The following is a 23,073-nucleotide window of genomic DNA, read 5'->3' on the forward strand; positions in this document are numbered from 1 at the left end:
GTTCTGAAGAAAGTGCCATGTACACTTGAAAAGAAAGTGTATTCTGCTGTTTTAGGATGGAATGTTCTGAATGTTTCTGCTAGATCCAGCTGGTCCAATGTGTCATTCAAAGCCACGGTTTCTTTGTTGATTTTTTGTTTGGATGATATAAATTGACGTAAGTAAGGTGTTGAAGTCTCCTACTATTATTGTATCACTATTAATTACCTCCTTTAGGTTTGTTAAAGCTGCTTATGTATTTGGGTGCACCCATGTTGGGTGCATAAATATTTATAATTGTTATATATTCTTGTTGAATTGTTTCCTTTACAATTATATAATATACTTTGTCTCTTGTACAGTATTTGTTTTAAAGTATATTTTGTTCAATATAAGTATTGCTATCTTGGAATTATTTTCACTTCCATTTGTATGATAAATGTTTTCTATTTCTTCACTTTCTTTTTTTCTTTGAAGATTTTATTTAGGGACGCCTGAATAGCTCAGCTAGTTAAGTGTCTACCTTTGGTTCGGGTCATGATCCCAGGGTCCTAGGATCAAGTCCCACATCTGGCTCCCTGCTCTGCAGGGAACCTGCTTCTCCCTTGCCTTTCACTCCACCCTGCTTGTTTCTGTGCTCCATCTTAAGTAAATAAATCGAATCTTTACCAAAATATTTTATTTATTTAATTTGTTTTTTAAAGATTTATTTATTTATTCAGGAGAGACACACAGAGATAGGCAGAGACACAAGCAGACTCCTCTCAGAGAGCCAGACATGGGACTCGATCCCAGATCACACCCTGAGCCGAAGGCAGACTCTCAATCACTGAGCCACCCAGGCTTCCCTATTTACTTAATTTTGGAGAGAGAGAGTGTGTGTGAGTGGGGGGAGGGGCAAAGAGAGAAGGGGAGAATCTCAAGGAAACTCTGCACTGAGTGTGAAGCCCAATGTGGAGCTCCATCTCAAGACCTGAGAGATCATGACCAAAGCTAAAATCAAGTGTCAGACACTTAACCAACTGAGCCACCCAGGAGCCCCCATTTCTTCACTTTCAGTCTGTATGTCTTTAGGTCTGATATGAGTCCCTTGTAGGTACCATTGTTGATGGGTCTTGTTTTTTTTTTTTTAAATCCATTTCATCACTCTATGTGTTTTGATTGGAGCATTTAGTCTAATTACATTCACAGTAATTACTGATGCTTAGGGACTTATAGCCATTTGTTACTTGTTTTATAGCTGTTTTTGTAGTTCTCCGTTCCTTTCTTCTCTCGCTCTTTCTTCAATGATTTTCTGGCTTTCTTTATACTTAGATTCCTTTTCTTTATTTTTTTGCATATCTATTACTTGTTTTTGATTTGTGATTACCATTAGGTTTATCATCTTAAGCATATAACAATCTATATTAAGTTGACAATCACTTAAGTTTGAACCCATTTTAAAAATAAGAAATTTTTAGTCCTGTCCCCCTCGCACACATTTTAGGTATATACTGTCATACCTTACAACATTTTATTTTATAAATTTCTGGGTTGACTTTTTAGATATACTTAATTTTACTGATTTTGTGCTTCCTATTCTTCTTACTCCTCTTTATTTCTTTCCATTCAAGGAGTCCTCTTTAACATTTCTTGTAAAACTGGTTTAGTGGTAACAGATTCCTTTAACTTTTCTTTGTCTGGGAAACTCTTTATCTCTCCTTCTATTTTGAATCAGAGCTTTGCTGGATAGAGTATTCTTCCCAGCAAGTTTTTTTCTTTCAGCACTCTGAATCTATCATGCCACTTTCTTCTGGTCTGAAAAGTTTTTGATGAAAAATCAGCTCACAGTCTATGAAGTTACTGTTGTATTTAACAGTTTTCTTTTCTCTTGGCTGTAAGATTCTCTTTTTATTAGGACTTTTTGCCATTTAAATACTATGTGTCTTGGTGTGGACCTCCTTGGGTTGATTGTGTTGGGGACTCTGCATGCCTCCTGGATCTGGATTTCTGTTTCCTTCTCTAGATTAGGGAAGTTTTCACCTTCACTATCACCAAATAAATCTTCTCCCCCCTTTCCCTCTTTTCTTCTTCTGGGATCCTTATAATGTTAATGTTGTTCATTTGATGGTGTCACTGAGTCCCTTAACCTATTTTCATTTTATATTATTATTTTTATATTTAATATTTTTTCTTTCTCCTATTCAGCTTGTTTCCATTATTCTGTCCTCCACGTTGCTTATCTGTTCTGCTTCTTCTAATCTACTATTCCATTTAATATATTTTTAATTTCAGTTATTGAGTTCTTCATCTCTGATTGTTTTTTGTTGTTGTTTTCTATCTTTTTGTTGAGGGTCTCACTGAGAACCGCCACTTTTTTCTCAAGTCCAGTGAGTATCTTTATGACTATTACTTTATTTTTTTATTTATTTTTTATGACTATTACTTTAAATTCTCTAATAAGCATATTACTTATGTCCATTTTGTTCCATTCTCTTGCTGTGATTTTGTCTTGTTCTTTCATTTGGTATATATTCCTCTGTCTCCTCGTTTTGTGTAATTCTGTGTCTGTTTCTATGTGTTAGGAAAATCAGCTATATGTTCTGCTTTTGAAAATACTGGCCTTGGGAAGAAAAGGTCCTGTGGTGTTCTATAGTGCGGTGTCCCATGTTCACCGGAATCTGGTGCTTCAGGGATGTCTCCTGTTGTATGTGCCATACGGTTGTGATTTAGCCACATGTGACTTCTGCATAGTTGTCTGCAATGGTTTTCTTTGCCTATTATGGGTAGGGTGTGGTCCTTGTGTTGTTAGTGGGCCAATCTGGGGCCACTTTACACTTGAGTGGGGTTAGTCCAAACAGTGGGTAGAGCTGCAGCTGCACCGAACTGTGAGATGCTCTCCCTGTGCTGTCCCCTGGAAACCTTTTGTTGGTGCACAGGGCCTGCAGTCAGACCAGATATCTGCCATCAGCACACTGCTGGGGCTGCAGTCAAACTGATGTGTATGACCTGGGGCAGGAGTCACTTTGGGGTAGTGCTGGCCTCTGTCACAGTTGCTTGCACAATGCCTGGCTGTGGCTCTGCTTTGGAGAACTCCTGTGGAGGCTGGGTTGGAGGGCCAGCGTGGGTCCACAGGAGAGCACAGGGGCAGGGGACACTGTTAGAAAGCTATGTGGAGAGTGTTTGTGCACTGATTCCTGCAGCTGGTCCTACATCTAGGCTAGGGGAGAGGATGGGGAATGTTGACTGTCAGCTCTTTTGTTCTTGGAGATGTCTCCTAAAGATCTCTGCTTCTCCAGAACATGTTCTGAGATTAACAGAAATCTTCTTTCCGTATAACCCAGGCATTTTTCAAACTGCTGCTTTATGCTGTATCTCAGTGGCACTATTTGTTAAGCTGTCTCTTTAAAGGCAGGCACTCCTAATGTTTCCTAATATCCTCTGGCTCTCCCAGAGCCAAGCCTCTGAATTTTAAAGTTCCATGTGTTAGGGCCAATGAATGTAAGGCCCCTATAGTATTCAAAGCCAAGTGTTATGGGCATTTGTCCCCTCAGTGTGGGTCCCTCATGCTTCAGGTACTTGATGTGGTGTCTGCTCCTCTACCTTCTCTGTGCTTGTACTGGCTCTCCCTCGTGTGGATAGTCTCATGGGTCAGCTTGGTTCCCAATGGTCCCTGCCCTTCCTAACCTCTTTGATGTGGCTTCTTCTCTAGGTTTAGCTGTGGAAAATCTGTTCTGTCATTCATTTTCTGGGTTATTTACACTGATGCAGGTGTTGCCTAAGTGTAACCATGGGATGAGGTGAGTTTAGGGTCCTGCCATCTTTTGTAGAAGTCCTGTACCAATCATCATAGCTTGCATAGTCCAGCAAGAAGAAGAAAGATTTCTCTGCTTGGCAACAGCAAGCTTCCTAATTTTACAAACAGGAAAATAATATGATCAAATTAACAATGTTTCTTATGATCATTCTATTCTGATTGCTATTTAGAGAATATGTAGGAAGTGAGCAAACATGGGATTGGTAGATTGTTTAATGAGTGATTATGGCTATTGGCATGAAAGGACAGGGTTTAGAACCAGGACTTTAGCAGCAGAGATGGGAGAGAGCTATACATATTAGAGAGAAGAGAAACCAAGGGGAATTCTTAGGTGTGAGATGAAGGCTCAGTGAAGAGGTATAGGCTAAAGATACAAATTTGAGTATTGTAAGTATACTGACAACATTTAAGGCCATAGGAATGCGTAGAATCAACTGGAGGAAGATGCAGAGAAAAGAAAAAAAGAGTCCTAAGTCTAACTCTGAAAAACACAAATATTTAAAGCTGAGGTACAAAAAGAAGATAAAGCACAGACTGAGAAGGCACAGCCATGAAGCCAAGATAGCTGAGTTGCAGAAGGATGCAGAGTTATGTCAAGATGAAAGAAAAATAGCTGGTTAGATTTTCTATGACTTTTCCTAGCCTTCCTTCCTTCTTAATTATGTGAAAACAAAGCATATCTTTTGTACTTTTAACAGAATGACAAGAAATAGAAAAGCAGGTGTGCTGCCATGCCCCAATCCTTAATCTCAGATCTCTGACAAGCTTTAATTAGTTTGGTAGTTTAGGGCTTCCTGAGTAAATGCAATGCTGTCACTTTGTAGGCATTCTCATGTTTGGTGGAGTGGATTTTTTTGATTGCCAGCTCAGATAAGGTTCTATATTGTCCAAGGTAATTATAAGCAATTTTGTTAGCCAACCTCCTAAAATTTCTTGTTTGAAATTTTTGAATTATTATGAATAAGATTTTGTTAATTTTCCTGTTTCAAGCATATAAAAATAATTATTCTTTTCTGACATTAATTTTTAAATTTAGTTTTAAATACCATTTTTCCCATTTAAAATAGTTGCTGTTCACACTGAAATGGAAAGTGCAAGAGAAAAAATATTTTAAGGTTTGAATTTATTGCCAAACAGAATAAAAGATACATTTATTGGTAAGTTTGAGAATTCACACGCATTAACCACTTAATAGGTTATAAGAAAAATAGGTTTTTAGTTTAACTTACTCATTTAAATGTTAAGGAATTTCTTTATGTCATGTTTCCATTTCACCAAATATCTGGCATGGGCAAGAATTAGGTGATACAAACAAGAAAAGGAACTAAGTCCTGACTGTAAGAATATATTCAGTTCTTCTTGATTTGCTTTCTTTTCCTCTTTTTTGTTTGTTTCAAGTGTTTATTTAAATTCCAATTAGTTAACATACAGTGTAACATTAGTTTCAGGAGTAGAATAGTGATTCAACACTTACAGACAACACCCAGTGCTCATCACAAGTACCTTCCTTAATTCCCATCATCCATTTAACTCACCCTCCCACCTCCCTCCCTTCCAGCAACAATCAGTTTGTACTCTATAGTTAAGAGTCTGTTTTATCGGTTACCTTTCTCTTTATCTATCCCCCTCCTCTATCTGTTTCAATGTTGAGAGTTCACCCCTTCCCCTCCTTCAATTTAATCTTTCACTCTCTTTCCATTTGACTCTGTGAGTTCTCTGTGGTTGATGTACTAGCAACTCACCAATTCAGTATTTTCAGTCAATTTTCCTCTTAGGAGCAGCAGACTCAATTCAGTATAATTCACCTTAGGCTTTTTATTATGTGGTCAACGTTTCTTTTTTTTTTCTTTTTTTAATCTCTAAAATGGAGAAAATAATGTTGACTTCACGAAGTTGACCCACGAAGTAATGAAAACTCCTAGAAATATCTAGGATAGTATCAGCTACATACTCAAGAAACATTAGGATTTTGCCCCCTTTTCTTCTTAGAGGTTCTAGATTATCTACGGTTAGTTCTGTGCTGATGGAGAAGAGCTCCAACTAACACAAGAGCAGTAAAAACCGTCCAAAGCAATGACAAAACTCTAATGAAGGGAATTTAGCAAATTTAGTTCAGCGGCTTGGACCATCCCTATGCGCAGGCCCCAAGAAATTTCAGGATTGGTGAGCTGATAAAGTGTGAAGAAAACCTCCAAAACCCCTTTCTTATGGGGAACAAGAAATTAATAAACTGAGGTAGCATGTAGAGCACTCATTTCATAGCACCTTAGGACTTCATTTTTATTCTTTACTAAATAAAATTTATCTTATTAGCATTCATAAAATAATCACTGTGTTTAAGTCAGTGATTATTGAAAGGAAATATTGAAAGGAAATACTTTGATAGAAGTTAGTTGTGCCATTGTTAATATAGTTTGCTTATATTCTAAAACCATATTACATCATATTACTTTATGTTTGTTGTCGTAGGCTCTTGAGAAGGAAATAGAGGCACATGTTGTGTGTTAACTGTCATTATATTTACAGTTACAAAAGGTGAAATGATGCCATGGTGCACTCACTAGTTTTGATTTGCAGTAGTTGATTCTAAAGGTAGGGGAAAATTGACACATCACATGTTACATGGTAGTGAGTGTTTGCTAACACGAAAGACCCAGAGCCTAGAGTAAACATAATCATTCACCTCATATGCAGTGATATAACTTTATCCATCAAATGAATGTTAATTTCAATTTTTGTTTTTGTGGTTTTGGTACTTATTTTGTAATTTTCTTTATGGATAAACATATGTGCTTACATAATTCCACATTTATACTACTTTAAATCCATTCTAGAATTTGAGAAAATTTTGTCTTGTTTTTATTGTTTGTTTGTTTGTTTGTTTGTTTGTTTAAAAGGGCTCCATACGTTACTCAAATTTGAAAACACAGCCAACACAGCTGGCCATAAAACAAAAAGAGAATCGTTCCCATCTAGTAGCAGACATCAAAATTTTTACCATAATCTCAAAACAGAAATTAATCTAATTCCAGACAATATACTAGCCAATTAAACTCCTATTCCAGTAGTGGCAAACACAGTAACTACCAAGCAATCTACCATAAAAACTCAATTTGAAGAATTATTTCCAATATAATAACTACTTTAGGTATATGTACCTAAAACAACTGTAAAAACTGTAAAAACAACTGTAAAAACAAACAGAACAAAACAAAACAAAAATGCAGCAATTAAAAAAATGCTAATATTAGGGGATGAAACAATATTTACAAAACAATAAAAATAACAGTCTTTCAATTAAATATTTATATATGTGAAAAGTAAATTTCTAAATCATAACCTCATATTTCTTTTCAAATCCTATTTTTAATATCAAATAAATAGATTTTTAAATTAAAGTTCTAGTATTTTATGTAGTTCATTCACCTACAGAAACTTCTATTAAAGACTAAAATATTTTTTTCAGACAAGGAAAATAGCATCCCAAAATTAAAATGGGATTGGTATGAAAATATTAAACAATAAAGATAAAAATACTTCAAAACAGACTAATTGAGCTATATATAACAATGATCAAAGAAATAAACCAGCTTAATGGAGTTCACATCATTTGTTTTTAGTACATCTTCTACTTTCTAAACAATTTCAACCCTTTTACAAAGCTACACAAGCAATTTATTGTAACATTAAAGAGTCACCGTGGAAACCACCCAACTAGTTAATCTTTGAATCTCATGAATAAATCACGAATTAAGGTAGTTCTCAATAATGATATTCACCAGACAGATGGGTGCGATGAGACATTATTTTATACTTTCATTCTTTTGGTAAATTCATATAGAAACTACTGTATCTTATAACCTATGTAAGAATATATGGAATAGCACAAAGAGGCATACACTGGCTTAAGTCTCAGAAATTACTCCGTTTCTGAGTATCAGTTTATTTCTGGAATAATTTTCAACTTTAAATCCCCTGATTTTAAATTTAAATCTCATGATTTCATAATTTTAAATGCACCAAGGAAATTAACTACAGTTGTGAGTCACACAAAGATGACTCTTTTAATGAGGACTTAATATCATAAGAAGGAGAAAATCAAGTATTTATTAAAGTATAAAATTAAAGTTTAAATTTTAACAATATTTATAAGTTATGAAGTTCTAATTATTTAGCTCTTCAAATAATTAATTTTTGAGCACAATTTTAAGGGACCTACCTATAGAGAAGTCACTAGTGCCTAATCTAATAGAAGTTCATAGACAATACTCAAAACAATACTGGAAATGATTGTAAGAAGGTCCCCTTCTTCGGAGGTTCTTTCTCCATCATACCTATTTAGGAGAGTTAATTAAACACCAATGATATTCTTTTTTTCAGATGCTTATTGTTATTTAAGTCGCAGATTCATTTTCTATAAGGAAATAAGGAACTAAATTCCAGCAAATTCCATTCTATCTTACTGTGACAGAATGAGTTTTATTAGCTTGCTGAAGTTGAATTCCCAATAACTTCAGAGATTTCTGCTTTAGTAATACTTGATTAAATGTAATACACAATTTATTCTTTTCTAAACCTGCATTAAAATATTTTTCTAAAGAAAATATCTAATAAATCCCTAATTTATACACGGTACCCATTTTCTAATGACTAGAAAGCCACTACTACCAGGAAGTGAAGAGCACAGTATTCAAACAAACCTGTATCAGAATAATATCAGACACTTCATCAATCACTTTAATGCACCAATTCACATATCCCTTCGATAATCTTATGGTGTACAAATTATTATTATCTACAACTTACCTTTGGTAACACATTAAATAACATATTCAAGTATCACAGTGAACACTGTACTTAATACTCAAGCCTCTTTGACTACAAAGTTTGTGTATACATAACCTCTACTTCAATGGTATAAAAATAATTACAAATTTCACATTAAATAATTATAAAATTAATAGGCATTTTACATAGGAAAAATAGTTGTCCTTATATATACTTTTTTCAGTTAAAAAAATATTTCCTGTTTTGATTTCTAGCTGTTTGGAACAAATGGAAACTTTATTTATTTATTTATTTATTTATTTATTTATTTATCTTCTATATAGTCACCTAACCCCATTCTCATATTAATTTTAATTACAAGATCATAAAGAGTGTTTTCCCTGTCGTATTCCTACATTTCCATGGTATATTCCTTTATTTTAAAAGTTTGATCCCATTCCTATTTAGAGTTCTTAGCAGAAATAAGTGCAAAATTCTATCAAATGCCTTTTTAGAATCTAATGGTATAATCAGTTGAGCTACTGAAATATTTTTATTTATTTCCTCATAATAGCTATCATATTTCTTTTAAAATTCCTATTTTGTTATATACATATATATGGTACTTACTATATTTTACAATTTTTGTTTTGTTTTGGTTGTTTTGTTTTTTTTGTGGCTTTTTTTGCATTTAAACTCAGAAATGATATATAGAACCATCATTGTCTCCTTGTGAGACAATTATTTTAAAATATTTTTTTAAGTTTTAATAATATCATTATGATTCTTCAAAAAATAATTGAGGAAATATTTACCTTTTTCTAGAGTTGAAATGGTAGTGTAAATAATATTTTGATTATCAGTTCTTTAAATATCTAATAATAGGGACTCTGGGTGGCTCAACAGTTGTCTGCCTTTGGCTCAGGGCATGATCCTGGAATCCCGGGATTGAGTCCCACACCGAGCTCCCTGCATGGAGCCTGCTTCTCTCTCTGCCTATGTCTCTGCCTCTCTCTCTGTGTTTCTCATGAATACATAAATAAAATCTTTAAAATAAATAAACAAACAAATAAATATCTAATAATATTTAGCTATGCATCCATCTATTCTGGTGCTATTTGATAACAGATCTTTAAACAGCTTTCCGATATTTATATGTTTTTTCCCAGTTTTCCAGTTCCTTCTGGATATACTTTGGTAATTTAGATTTTTCTAGGAACTTATTTCCTTCCTCTAGGTTTGCATGTTTCATCAGAGTAGAGCTGCATGTAATAGTCTCTACTATGTTTCTTTTAACCTTTCTGTTCCTGGAATGATCTATGCTTTCTCATTCGTAATCCTATATATTTTTTCTTTATACATTTTCCATAGTTTGCGTCTTGAGGGATTTTTATTGATCATTTCAAAGAGGAATCAAAATTTGAATTTATTTATCCACTTTAACTTTTGTATTATATTTTAGTGATTCCATTTTTCATTGTTAATTAAATTCTGTTTGTTTCTTTTGATGTTCTTTTTCTAATTTCTTAAGATGAACACTTAGTTTATTTTTATTATTCTTTTTAAGAAAAAAGGCATTTAAAGCTAAAATTTTGTACTGAGCACAGCTTTTATTGGGTATGTTTATTTTGTTAGGAAGACAACATCTTTTTCATATATCCTTTGCATTTCCCTTTGGTTCTAAGAGTAATTCTTTTTTTTAGCTTTCTAATAAAAATATCACAGAATGTGGCCTATTAAAAATCTTTATTATTTTGAATTTATAAAAAAAACTTGGGCATCTAGTTAAAAAACTAATTTCTTTTTTTAAGAACTAATTTCTAAAATAAATCCTTTCTCTTTTGAAATTTCATAATTTTCATAATGTAAAAATTCTCCAAAAAGGATCTTGCCACTTCAACATCATAAGATACATATGCAACCTCATATACACTACGATTGAAATGAGATAGTTTGGTTGGATATTTTAATACTTATCAACAGTAAATTCCTAATGTCATTTTTCTTATGATCTAGAATGAATTTACAGAAAAACCAGCATGGTAATGGGCATATTGCACCACTGACTACCACTGTGAACTTTAATTCATAAAGGGTGTGTGTGTGTGTGTGTGTGTGAGACAAATAGGGATTTGATTTAGTTTTCTTTCTCAGTTCCACCTTTATTTTTTTTTTAATGTTGAGCATGGAGTTTATATCCAGTATTTTCTTATCTCTCCTTTTTTATTCATATACCCTTCAAAGGTCAACAATCACATCAGTCCTCTCATTAAGGCTTTATTCTAGGGGAGGGAATGCTTAGTCTTGATAGCAGAGCCATAATATCAAGAGAGATAATAGAGAAGCTTGTCTGAAAAGTCACATTTAAAAAAAAAAAATCTCTCTCTGAGTCAGGGTAGGAAAACTGAAAAGAAAGATAAGCCTTTTAGATACCAGAAGATATTAAAGGAATGTTAAGACTCATTACAGTGCTAAGTCACTGTGTGAAATTCAAGAAGAGTTTTAAGCATTCTACTGTATTAAATGAACAAATATGAATTGGACATTTAACAGTCCTTTTAGTTTTTAATGCATTGCCTTTATCTGACAGAATTTAGGTAACTAGACTGAAAGCTATGGAAAAGAATATTTTTTAATTGTAATCTTAGATATGCAATTTTTTGGATCAGAGATTTAAGAGCAAAACATAAATATGTGAATATTTTAAGAAATAAAATCTGTGAATGTGTAATATTTTGTTTTCCCATGCCAGATCATTTATATCCTTCTCCTTGACTTCTACAGTAGTGGATTATGGCTAATACAAGCCTGAATATATAGCCATTAAAAACCAGAAAAATGGAAACTACATTTAATCAGCATTTACTTTATACCAGTCATTATGTTTTAATTATTGTGTTTCATTTAATTTGTATGATAATGATTAAATATACTGATACATAACATGAAGGTAAAATTGTGAGGCTAGGAAAATGCAGTCTGCTTTTAACTAGGCTGAAGGAACTATATTTCAGACCAGATTGTCCTGACTCCAAAATATCTCCTAAGCCAGTCTTTCTCAAGCTATCTATAATGAAAAGGCATACTTTTGTTATTCCAATACCTCATAAACCAAAACATTATAAAATAATGCAACAAAATGAGTGATTCAAAAATTTAAAAAGATAAAAAACACAAGCCTAAAATTATTAGATTCAAGAGACATAAAATTATTCTGTAAAATGTTCATAAAAATTTAAAAGCCCTTACTCTCAATTTCTGTGCTTATTCCAGACCAATAACAATGCATGCATAGGTGTTAGTCTACAGACTATAATCTGAGTAGCCAACATACTCCCATATCTAAGAGCCTAACAGTATTAACTATTTCTTGAGGAAATTTCCATAGAGCTAACAAGAATCACAACCAACTGAAAGAATCACAACCAACTGAAAAAATGTGCATAAATCTAATGAAATTTTTCAACAATTACATACAAATATATTCATTTCCTAAGTCCAAAAACATGTGAATGTGTTGTCTTAAATAACAAAGGGACTTCGCAGGTGTGATTAGTTTAAAGATCTCAAGATGGAGAGATTATTTTATAATATCTGGGTGGCTCCAATGTCATCATAAAGAGTCCTCATAAGAGAGAGGCAGGAGGGCAGCCCGGGTGGCTCAGCGCTTTAGCGCCACTTTTCAGTCCAGGGTGTGATCCTGGAGACCGGGGATGGAGTCCCACATTGGGCTCCCTGCATGGAGCCTGCTTCTCCCTCTGCCTGTGTCTCTGCCTCTCTCTCTCTCTGTGTCTCTCATGAATAAATAAATAAAATCTTAAAAAAAAAAAAAAAAGAGGCAGGAGAGTTAAAGTCAGAGGAGAAGGTGTGATGGTAAAAGTTAAAGTCAGAGAGGGATTTGAAGGTGGTATGCTGGTGGCTTTTAAGAAAGATGAGAGTACCACAACCAAGAAATGAAGGTGTACATCAGATTCTGAAAAATGACAGGAATGCCCTCCTTAAGGTTCACAGCCCTACCAACACCTTTACTTTAGGAGTTCTGACCTCTGAAACTATAGAATAATAAATTTGTGTCGTTTTAAGCTATAAGGTTGTGGTATTTTGTTATAATGGCAACTGGAAACATACAGATGTTAGTCCCTGGGGAGTAGGATGCTGCTATAACAAAAACCTAAAAATGTGGAAGTGGCTTTGGAATTGGTAATAGACAGATATTAGAAAAACTTAAAGAATTTTAGTAGAAAAAGACAAGATTGCCTTGAACAGGCTGTTAGTAAAAACAGGGATATAAAGGCCTTACTGGCAAGGACTCAGAAGAAGTGAGGAGCATGGTAGAGAAAGCCTCTGGTACCTGAGAGGATCTAAATCATTATAAAAAGACTGTAGAAACACAAGTATTAAAGGAGATGCTAGTGAGGGCTTGGGGAAAAAAAGGAAGAATATGTTCCTGGGAAATGGAAGAAAGACTGACAGAAAGCTTAGATGAATTTTGTGTCTTACAATTATATGGAAATCAGAACTGTACATGATAAACTTTGATATTTAGTTGAGGAGTTTTCCAAGCACAGTGTTGAAGGTAAGCCCTGATTTCTTCTTCCTGCGTATAGTAAAATGTGAGGAGAAAGAAATAAGTTGAGAGAAGAACTGTTAAGCTAAAAGAAACCAGGATTTGATGATTTGGAAAACTCTCAGCCTATATAAATTGCAAAAGGCACTAAAATTAGAAAACGCACTCTGGGGAAAGCATGGTCTCGAAAGAAAGTCAATTGTTTGTCTGGATAACTTTTGGCTTGTATTCAGTCATACAGAGTACTTCTTTGAAGAGATTAGTCATGTGATTCATAGATAGCTTTGACCATTTCAGCAGAGGCCAAAAATGGAGATGGGATTATCTGGGAAAGTTCTGTGAGTACCCTCTTTTCTAATAGAGTGAATCCCAAAGACATATAGGATAGAATAACAAATATTCTTAAGAATGTTACATCAGAGGCACCTGGGTGGCTCAGTCAGTTAAGCAACTGCCTTTGGCTCAGGTCATGATCCCAGCGTCCTGGGATGGAGCCCTGCTTCTCTCTTTCCTTCCCACTTGAGCTCTCTCTCTCACTACCTCTGTCTCTCTCATTGTCTCTCTCTCAAATAAATAAGTAAATACAATCTTTTTTTTTAAGAAGAATGTTATATTAGTAGGAATACCGTCAGTTGTTCCCAAGCTTTCCAATCCAAGGGAATTTACCCAGCTGGATTTCTAAATTGCTTGAGGTTGATAATCTTTTTTTTCCCTTACATTTTTTCCTTCTTCAATGGGAATATCTGTGCCTATTTTCCTATGCCTGTGACACCAATGCATTTTGGGAGGATATATTTTGTTTTCTACTTTCACAGGTAACAGATGGAAAGGAATTTTGTTCAAGAATGGATTATAGCCAGAACCTTACCCACACCTACTTAGGTTGATAAGTTTTGGAATATTTAAGCTGATGAAATTTTGATGATATTTTGGATTTGAAGAGATTCTATAATAGGTTGAGATGTTGGGGAATCTAGGAATGTGGTGAATGTACTTTTCATGTGGGAAGGATGTGAATATGGTGAGGGAGGGGTGGAAGGCAGACTATGCTAAGCTGAATAATGACCCCCAAAGATGTTCATGTTCTAATCCCTGGGAACTGTGAATATGTTATCTTAAAGGCTGTGATTTTGTTAAGCATCTTGAGATGAGATTATTCTTGGGTATTTCAGTGAGCCCAATATAATCATAAGGTCCTTATAAAAGGGAGGTATGAGGAGATGTGACGACAGAAGCAGAGGTCAGAGTCAGAGAGAGATTTTAAGATGCTACATTGCTGGTTTTGAATATGGAGGAAGGAGTCAAAAAAGGCAAGTGGACTTCAGAAGATGCAAAAGACAAGACATGGACTTTCTGCCAGAGCCCCCACATGGAATGTACCTCCACCAACATCTTGACTTTAGGATTTCTGAGATCTGGAACCATAAGATAATAACTTTGTGATGCTTTAAGATACTAAGTGTGTGGTAATTTGTTATAGTTGCTATGGAAAACCAGTATAAGAAACATCTCATTATGTTAGTAAATTGAACAATAAAAAATAAATTTAAAAAAAAAGAAACATCTCATTAATTTGGCATAATATTTCCCTAAAAATATACCACGAAAATCTTGAATTTTCACATTCCATGGATTTCTGAGTTTAATATAGCAAAGAATACGCTTCATAAGATATTAAAAATTAACTTTTAAAACTTAAATTCTGAGAACTTTTTTCTATTGGCCGTCATCTGTGGAGATGTGGCAACCGTGACACCAAAAAAAAATGGATCATTTTTCCAACATGATAAATTCTCCATTCTCCAAAGTAATATACTTTGCTCTTAAATAGTCAATACAGTTCTTCCCAACTGTGCATTAGCATCTGAAAATGAGCTAGGAATGGTTCATTTAGACTTTGAATTCATTACTACCAATGAGAGCCCCCTTCACCAAGGTCCCCTCTTTAATTATCTCATCAACCTAATTTCAAAAATCATATGATATTTTTTTTTAAAAAAGAACTTCAAATGTTATTGGGCAATAAAACTATCCATAGTGTAGGCAGTAGCATAGCTTCAGTAATTAGTACCATGGCATAGTGTATTATTCACTCTATTTGAGATTTCTAAGTTTTATGAAGAGTCATATAATCACAGTAAAAACATATACAAGTAACAGAATGTTTCAAATCATCCCTTACCTGTGTAACAAGTGGCTCCAAAAGTCTCTCCACTGTTAGTGTCCGGATTTCCAAGCTTTTGGGGTCCCATTTTAAAATGATAGGTGAAGTTGCCGAAGTCATGCTCCCTACAGAAACACACATTACTGGTAAGAAATAAGGATGACTGAAATAATCGGTTACCTTGGGGGTTCAAAATGAATAAATCACCCAAACTTAGAACATACTTGAAGATTATGTATCTTGTTGAAAGTCATCAAATTAAAGATGGGAAAATCAGACCCAGAACTCTTGTGAGGCAGTGATGTTGGAATCAGATAAGAACTGGGAGCTCCTTAGGGCACCTGTATATATATATGTTAGAGAAACTCTTGGGACTTAACTAGCATGGAATTCTTTTACTCACTCAGTATTTAATACATATATCCATCTGCTAAGTATTGGGAAAGAGTTGGTCCTTGACCCCAAGTAGTTTACAGTTTCAAGATAGAGAGAGCCAAGTAGGCAATCATTATGCCTTAGTATGACCCAAGTTGTGATCAAGGAATGCAGAGGGCTATGGAGAAACTGAGAAAGAACACCAAAGTCAGTCTGTGAGATCCACAAAGATTTTCAGGAAGCACAGTAGATCCACCATGATCACCATATGAAGGATTTGCATCATAAAAAAAAAAAAAAGGCTACTTTATTTTCTTCACATCATAACTGACCATTATAGATATTATGCTTCCTGTGGCAGTGGGTTCATTCTTTTAAATAAGAAGGCCATTTTGCAAACTGAGTGGCAATGGTTCTGAAAATTAGCTTGCTGCTATTTACATTCTCTCGGATTACTCACTGCATTTACATTCTTGTCCCATAAAATTAGTGTCTGATAAGGTTATTTATTTCATTCTAAAGCAATCCTCTCCTACCTAAGAACCACTGATGTGTGGGTAGCAGCTTCCCACATATCAAGCACGAAATATGGCCTTGGCCTCAACAGAATAAATTATACATTCTATCTGGGGTGTGTTTCACAGTGAGAAATTGACTTCTCTTTGCTGAATATATTTCGACAACTAACCACTGGACAAGCAACCTTAGAATGTACAAACTAAACCTTAATCATTTGCTTTAATACCATTATAAATCAAACTGTTCACAGCTGTTCTCTTCTTTTGAATCAATGTCCCCACTTTATTCCATCCTTATAAATCAATGTAGATGATTATTTCTATTAAAATTAACAGTACAAAGAAGGTCTGTCACAATAGGCACATGCCTCTTTATTGCACTGCGACAGCAAATAGACCAAACAAATTTGCTTTGGAAGAAAAAAAAAAAGGCGAAGACACACTGTGCTGGTATTTTACCTCTCTCCAAATGCCATGTTTTAAATAAACCAAGTGCAGCGATCCAACCATATAGACAGATTTAGATTTGTGTTCCTTCACAACAATAGTTGGCACAGATAAGCTGCCTGTCCTCCAAAAACCTAAAAACACTTTACACATTTCCCATTCACACTACCAACTGCCAAATGATAGCTCTGACATGCACGGAATTCTGCTGCGGGGCAGCACACCTTCTTGTGCTGTGAAAGGATGAAAATGCCAGATGCTTTCTGAATGCACACGATATCACTGTCTCGACTGAGGCCAGATCTACCTAAGTGATCTTGGTCCAGAACCTATGACACAGTTATTGTAAATTTCTGAGGAAGTTCACTGGAAGCCTTTTTAAAGCTCTGGTGGAATAATGAGTAGCAAAATAAATGATGATGTATAGGAAGTCCTGTAGAGAAGCTGGATAACCAGTAGTGAGGTAATTTAATCTTAACAATCTTTTTTCAAGATTTTAAAATTTATTCATGAGAGACACAGAGAGAGAGGCAGAGATGCAAGCAGAGGGGGAAGTGGGCTCCTCACAGGGAGCCTGATGTGGGACTCAATCCCCAGACCCCGGGATCATACCCTGAGCCAAAGAGATGCTTAACTGCTTAACCACCCAGACATTCCTACTGAGGTCATTTTAACACAATAGTGAAAGGTACTAGGTGAGACTGTGTAGTGAATTGCCATTGTTACATGAATTGTTCATGCATATAAGCTGGGGGACCAAGGAAAGCACATAAAATCTCTTATGGATATTCCAGTGCAAAACCATAAAGAGATGACACTCGAAATATGCTGAGTTGAGAAACAAAAATGCTAAGATAGTCACATCAGAGATACCAGCATGCACCAGGCAGAAATGGGAAACAATGAACAAAGACTTCAAGCCATCTGTAAGCCAAGAAGCAGACTTAAGAGTCCTGAAGGTTGGGGATCCCTGGGTGGCTCAGTGGTTTCGCGCCTGCCTTTGGCCCAGGGCACGATCCTGGAGTCCCGGGATGGGTCCCGCGTCAGGCTCCCGGCATGGAGCCTGCTTATCCCTCTGCCTGTGTCTCTGCCTCTCTCTCTATATATATATGTCTACCATAAATAAATAAACAATAAATCTTTAAAAAAAGAGTCCTGAAGGTTGCAGAGCCCTTATAAATCTAAACATGAAAGGATAAGAGTTGCTGGGCAAAACGCTTGACTTAATTTATTCCTTTAGGGATTAATCTTTTCAGCCAATTCTTGTGACACAGGTAAGATTCAAAAGCAAAAGGCAGGGAAGAGTTATATGGTACTAATTTCTTAAAGAGGAAAACCTAATCATAGAAACTTTCAGTGGCCTTTTTCCAGCCATTAAGCTTTTGATATGGTTTGGACCAAAGCTAGGAATTCTGCCTCTACTCTATAATAGTTTCAAAATTTGGTTTAATATCCAAACTATGAAGGACCATGCATGAGGAATGAGTACTGCAAAATTTCTACCTCATAACCCAGGATGTTGACATGTAAGACTCCCATCGCACTGCCTCTGAGGAGCATCCTAGCTTCCAGCTAGCAATTAAGCCTGAGGTAAAGGAAGGTGAAAAGCTCCTTTGGCTGCACCCCCTGGGCTAGTGTAATCCTTCTAGCAATCGGTTGCTGCTAGAAGAAGAGTTTCTGTCCTGCTATTTGGGGCATACACTTGATTACTTTCTACCAAATGTACTAGAACTTGTATTAGAAACATTTCCCCCATCAAATTCCTTAGATGATTGAAATTGCATAAACCAGAAAAAAATGGTTCTATTTTAGGTTAATGTCATAATCTAGTCTTCTAGATTCAACTATTGATGATCTTCCCTTTCAGTGCTAGTAATGACAGAGGGTGTCAAAGAAGAGAAACATAGTCAAATATCCTCTAGAGCACAGGATGGAGCAACTGCAGTCAGTAGAAATGACATGTGTGACCCCCATGACAAACATACAGAAGATGGCTATTGCCCAACTGAGAGTGTCATCCCACCTATGCTTTCAATATGTATACATTCAGAAGGGCAAAGGAGACATAGGCTTTGAAGGTAGATCAAATGATTGTTCAGTAAATAGTCACTCCTCCTTCTATCCCTCACCTCCATGAAAGAGACTATTTCCCCCATTTCATGGACACTGGGCTTTAGGCAGTGGAATGTTATGAAATACAATCTGAATAGATTTTTGAAATATGCTTGTGTGGTTAGATTTTCCTCTTTTGCTACTGCCTCCTGTACATGATGAGCGTCAGATATAGCCCACTAGTCCAAAAAGGAAGAAAGACATATGGAGCAAACCTGAATCCAAGGTGCAGCTGGAGCCAAAACCAGCTGAGCCAATGCTGGTCAGCCAGCTCCCAATCAAACCTCAGAAACAGGATCAAGAATTAAACACTTGCTAGTGTATATCACTGAGATTTTGCCATTAACTGTTATTCAACAACAGCTAACAGAATGGTAGGAAATACACTTTTGTTTGAATTGAAGTCCTATAATTAATCAACACTGTGAGGTTGTCCAAATTACCTATACTTACTGAGCCTCAGTTTCCTCAAATGAAAAACCAGCATAAGTGTTTTATAGAGTTGTGAGGATTAAATCACTTAGTAGATAGAAAACATTTCTGGAAATACTAGTTATTATTCTCCAAATTTTAAGTATATTCTTTGGGCAATTTTTTAATCTCTAGGAGGAATAGGGAAAGCACTCATTAATTAAAAAAAATTTGAGATTGACACTCCTCTGAGTGGAACAACCAAATTGACTCAAAAGAGAAGGCAAGAAAACAAATCACACACACCTGATTTTCATCTTTCCAAGGATATAATGACACACTGCCTCAAATCCATACTACATATCTGTACAATTAATGTAGTCTGTTTTGCCCACAAGTGATTCTCTGTGAAGCAAACACATTTTTCAATGCTTTAAACTGAAAGGAAAAAAAAAAAAACATTCATTTTACTTGCTTTTGGTAAGGAGACTTAGAAAAGTGACTGGACACGGTCAAAGAATAAAAAACAGACACTGTAATGAAAGATAGCATAGTTGTCTTCTTCTATATATTATGATTTTATAAGCCCAAGAACAAGCTCTTAGCAATTTATTTAATCTCTGAGAAGATTTTCTTCTTGAAAAGTATGAAAATATCAAATTGCCTATCCATGAAAGGTGTTAACATGGTCTGTAGGGTAGTATCTTAGGTAATATCAGACTCTCTCCACAGGGGTAAAGAAGCAGCTTGGGCCAAGATGCTAGCAACCATTTGTCACTCACAACACAAAAATCAAAACCTAACAAAAAGAAAAATTAGAGTAAAACCAGGTCACTTAACAGCCAAGGGTCAAATGCCGTGTTTCTTTGGACTGTGTCCTGATAGAAAGAAAATTCCTCAAGGTAGCCTATTCCAGAGAATGCCTTCATATGATATATATGTTAATGGAGTATATAATTCACTGCAGAACACTCTTTCCAGGTGTTCCTGGGAAATATCTTTTTAACTCTTTGCCTCACCCTTCCAAGTTTTCACCATTCCTTTTACTGTTCTTTTGCAAAGCAATGGTCCGGGATGCTTTCCAGTTGCTCAGCAGGCCACCCAAACCTGCCTTCCCTCTATAGGGCTCCAGCCTCAGATTCTCTTTACAAATCTCTCTTCACCAACAGTAAGCACTACTGCCAACAGACTCTGTAAAGCTTTATTAGATGACAGGCTAGCTTTGGTTGACAGGAAAATTCAGAAGTTAATAATGATTAGTGGAGTTTATTCACCTATTCCACACATATGAAACTGAGTCAATTACTTAACCTAAGTTTCAGTTTCCTTGCTATAAAATAAGTATGGTAACACTCTCACATAATTCATGAATTTGTTCTGAAAAATCAATGAAATAATCACATATGCAAAAAGTGTTAGTTTTACTTCTTTGTATGTTGTATGTGTGAATGTCCAATTCAACATGTCCATTGGGGTAGGGACCCATGGAGATCCTATAGGGCAAGATGGTTAAAAACAAAGTTTTGTTAGTAATGTAAAACATATTTTTAAAAAAATAAAGTAAAAGATATGAAAAGGAGAAAATTTCTAAATTTCTTCAACATTTCAAGAATCAAGCCTAGAAATACTGAATCATACTTTACTTTCATGAGCAATAACAATACTGTCTAATGACCTCACATTTTCATTATCACCCATTTATACATAGGGAAAATGAGGTATGAGATGGTTAAGAAACTTGCCCAAGGTCACAAAATTTGTACCTAACCTGCCTTGCTTTAGCATCTGTGCTTACAACCACTATGTCTTATTGTTTCTAAAGAAGAATTCCTAGAATAAGTTTAATGCCAGCACCACTATAGGCCTTCTGAACTAGGGAGGAAGATGGAGATATGGACAGAAATGGAAAAACCAGGAGCCAGCCTCTCTAGAGAACAAGGGTAGGAGGGGAAGAGGAGGGATGAAAAGAAATATATAAAAAAGGGAGACACATAAGGCAGGTGTCCTGATACATGTGTGGCTGCACTTTCTGGTGAGACAAAGCAGGTCCTGAAGTTCTGTTTCCCCCAGATACCTTTGGTCCCTTGAGGCAAGAATAGGATGTACGCAATGAGGCTGGCCCAGCTAGTGAGCAACATAACACCCTGGAAAGCCAAGAAGAAGATCCTGTGATGAGTCACATCCAGTAAACCTTTGACCTCCTTGACCTTGGTCCCCTTGTGTTCAACTTGTAAATAGGTTACATTACATGGTAAAGGGGACTTTGCTGATATAATTAAGGTCTCTAGTCACTAGATTTTAAAATAAGGAGATGATCCTGTATTATTTAATTGGACCCGATGTAAAGCTGAGTGCTAAAAGAAAAGAGATATAACAGAAGTCACAGAGATGTAGCAAACAAGAATATAGGTGAAGCAGGTGGTGCAGAAGAGGATGGGGAAGGGCAAAAGGATGTCAGGCAGAGTGGAAGAGGATTGCAGAAGAACTCAACCCACTGTTGCTAGAGGCGGCCATAGGAAAGCAGAAAGAGGAATACAGGTAGATTTTGAGAGCTAGGAGCTAAGAGTGGCTTGTGGCTGAAAGGCAGCAAAGAAATGTGGTCTCAGTACTACAGCCACCAGATATTAAATTTGGCCAAAACTCTCAGTAAAATTTGAAGTTGCTTCTTCTCAAGGACCTCCAGCAGGGAACACAGCCCTTCAACATCTTGGTTTCAGTCTTATGAGATGCTAAGCACAGAACCCAGTCAAGTTCGCTTGGGCTTCTGGCCTTCGGAGACTATGAGACAATAAATTTGTATTGTTTTCAGCAGCTATGTTTGTGCTAAGTTTTTACGGCAGCAATAGGTGGTTCTCAGATTTGTGTGTGCTCACAATCACCTCGAGGGTATGTTCATACACAAACTGCCAGGACCAAACAGTTTGAGATTCATTAGGTGTGTAGTGGGATTGAGAATTTGCATTCTTGGGGGGCATTTTCTTAACAAGTTGTAACAAATTTCCAGATGAGACTGATGCTACTGATCCAGAAATCACACTCTGAGAACCACTGTTGTAAACAGACCAGAACCATGCATGTCAGCAGGGGCATAGTGATCAGGAACACATGGGACATCTCCATGTCGACTCTAGGACCTGTAATAATATCACCTCTGTTATTATTACAATTACCACTCTAATTGTTGTGGTTATTATACCTTTCTAAAAGATATTTACACTTTTAGGGGATTCAAGGCCTTGAAATGATTCTCAACAGGAAAGTAGAGCATCATGTTTAAATCATACATGGTTTTTTCAAACCACACATGAACCAACCCCCAATCTCTTGAAAAGTTCCAAGGGTTCTCCTGGGAGCCACCTTCTCTTACTAGAATCACTGCCATTGTAGTGATCACTGTGAAGAATGTAAAGTAACAGTAGGAGAGGGTCACCTTCCTCAGTTCACCAGAAGCAGAAATGAAGGTCAACCAATACATGCTTAATAGAGAATAAATGTTTCCAAAGAAATGGTTATTTTCCTAAATAACTTGAATTATTTGAGGACTCTAAAAATGCCTCCCAATTATTTTATCCGAAACACAATAGTAGTTCTAATTTTCTCTTGTTAATGAAGATACCTCTCATACCTAGGTACCCTATTGTAAGAGGAGCTTCCTTTCTGGAGTTGAGGAGAATATGTGTGTATGTAAATATGACAGGCAGGAGTAGAAGGTAAGAGACAAAGACAGGGAAGGATATGTGATAACCCTTCAAAATATCTCTACAAAGTAGAAGTCACAATAATTCCCAGCAAAATATACTCTGCTGCAATAGAACCAGGCTCAAATGAAGGTGGGTGAGAGTGGTATTGGGCACTCCTCCTGTGGTATCCTTGTAGAAACGGCCTGGCCTAGTGGCTTAATTATGGTAAAGTCTTGCTTTTTATTTTTTCCTCCATT

The 23,073-nt window shown here is 35.8% G+C and overlaps 1 protein-coding gene across 7 annotated transcripts in view; it reads right to left on the reverse strand.

The window, feature by feature from the left end:
* Nucleotides 1-23,073, reverse strand: part of CTNNA2 (catenin alpha 2) — a 1,087,950-nt gene that overhangs the window by 934,209 nt on the left and 130,668 nt on the right. For all 7 annotated transcript variants that reach the window (XM_038561604.1, XM_038561605.1, XM_038561606.1 and 4 more), the window contains one exon: nt 15,292-15,398. In XM_038561604.1, coding sequence (XP_038417532.1) covers nt 15,292-15,393 — 102 coding nt within the window. In that variant the 5' untranslated portion in view covers nt 15,394-15,398. Of the gene's footprint in view, nt 1-15,291; nt 15,399-23,073 lie in introns of those variants that run through there.

This window comes from Canis lupus, chromosome 17 (genome assembly GCF_011100685.1).
Source record: "Canis lupus familiaris isolate Mischka breed German Shepherd chromosome 17, alternate assembly UU_Cfam_GSD_1.0, whole genome shotgun sequence".
NCBI classification, from domain to species: Eukaryota; Metazoa; Chordata; class Mammalia; order Carnivora; family Canidae; genus Canis; species Canis lupus.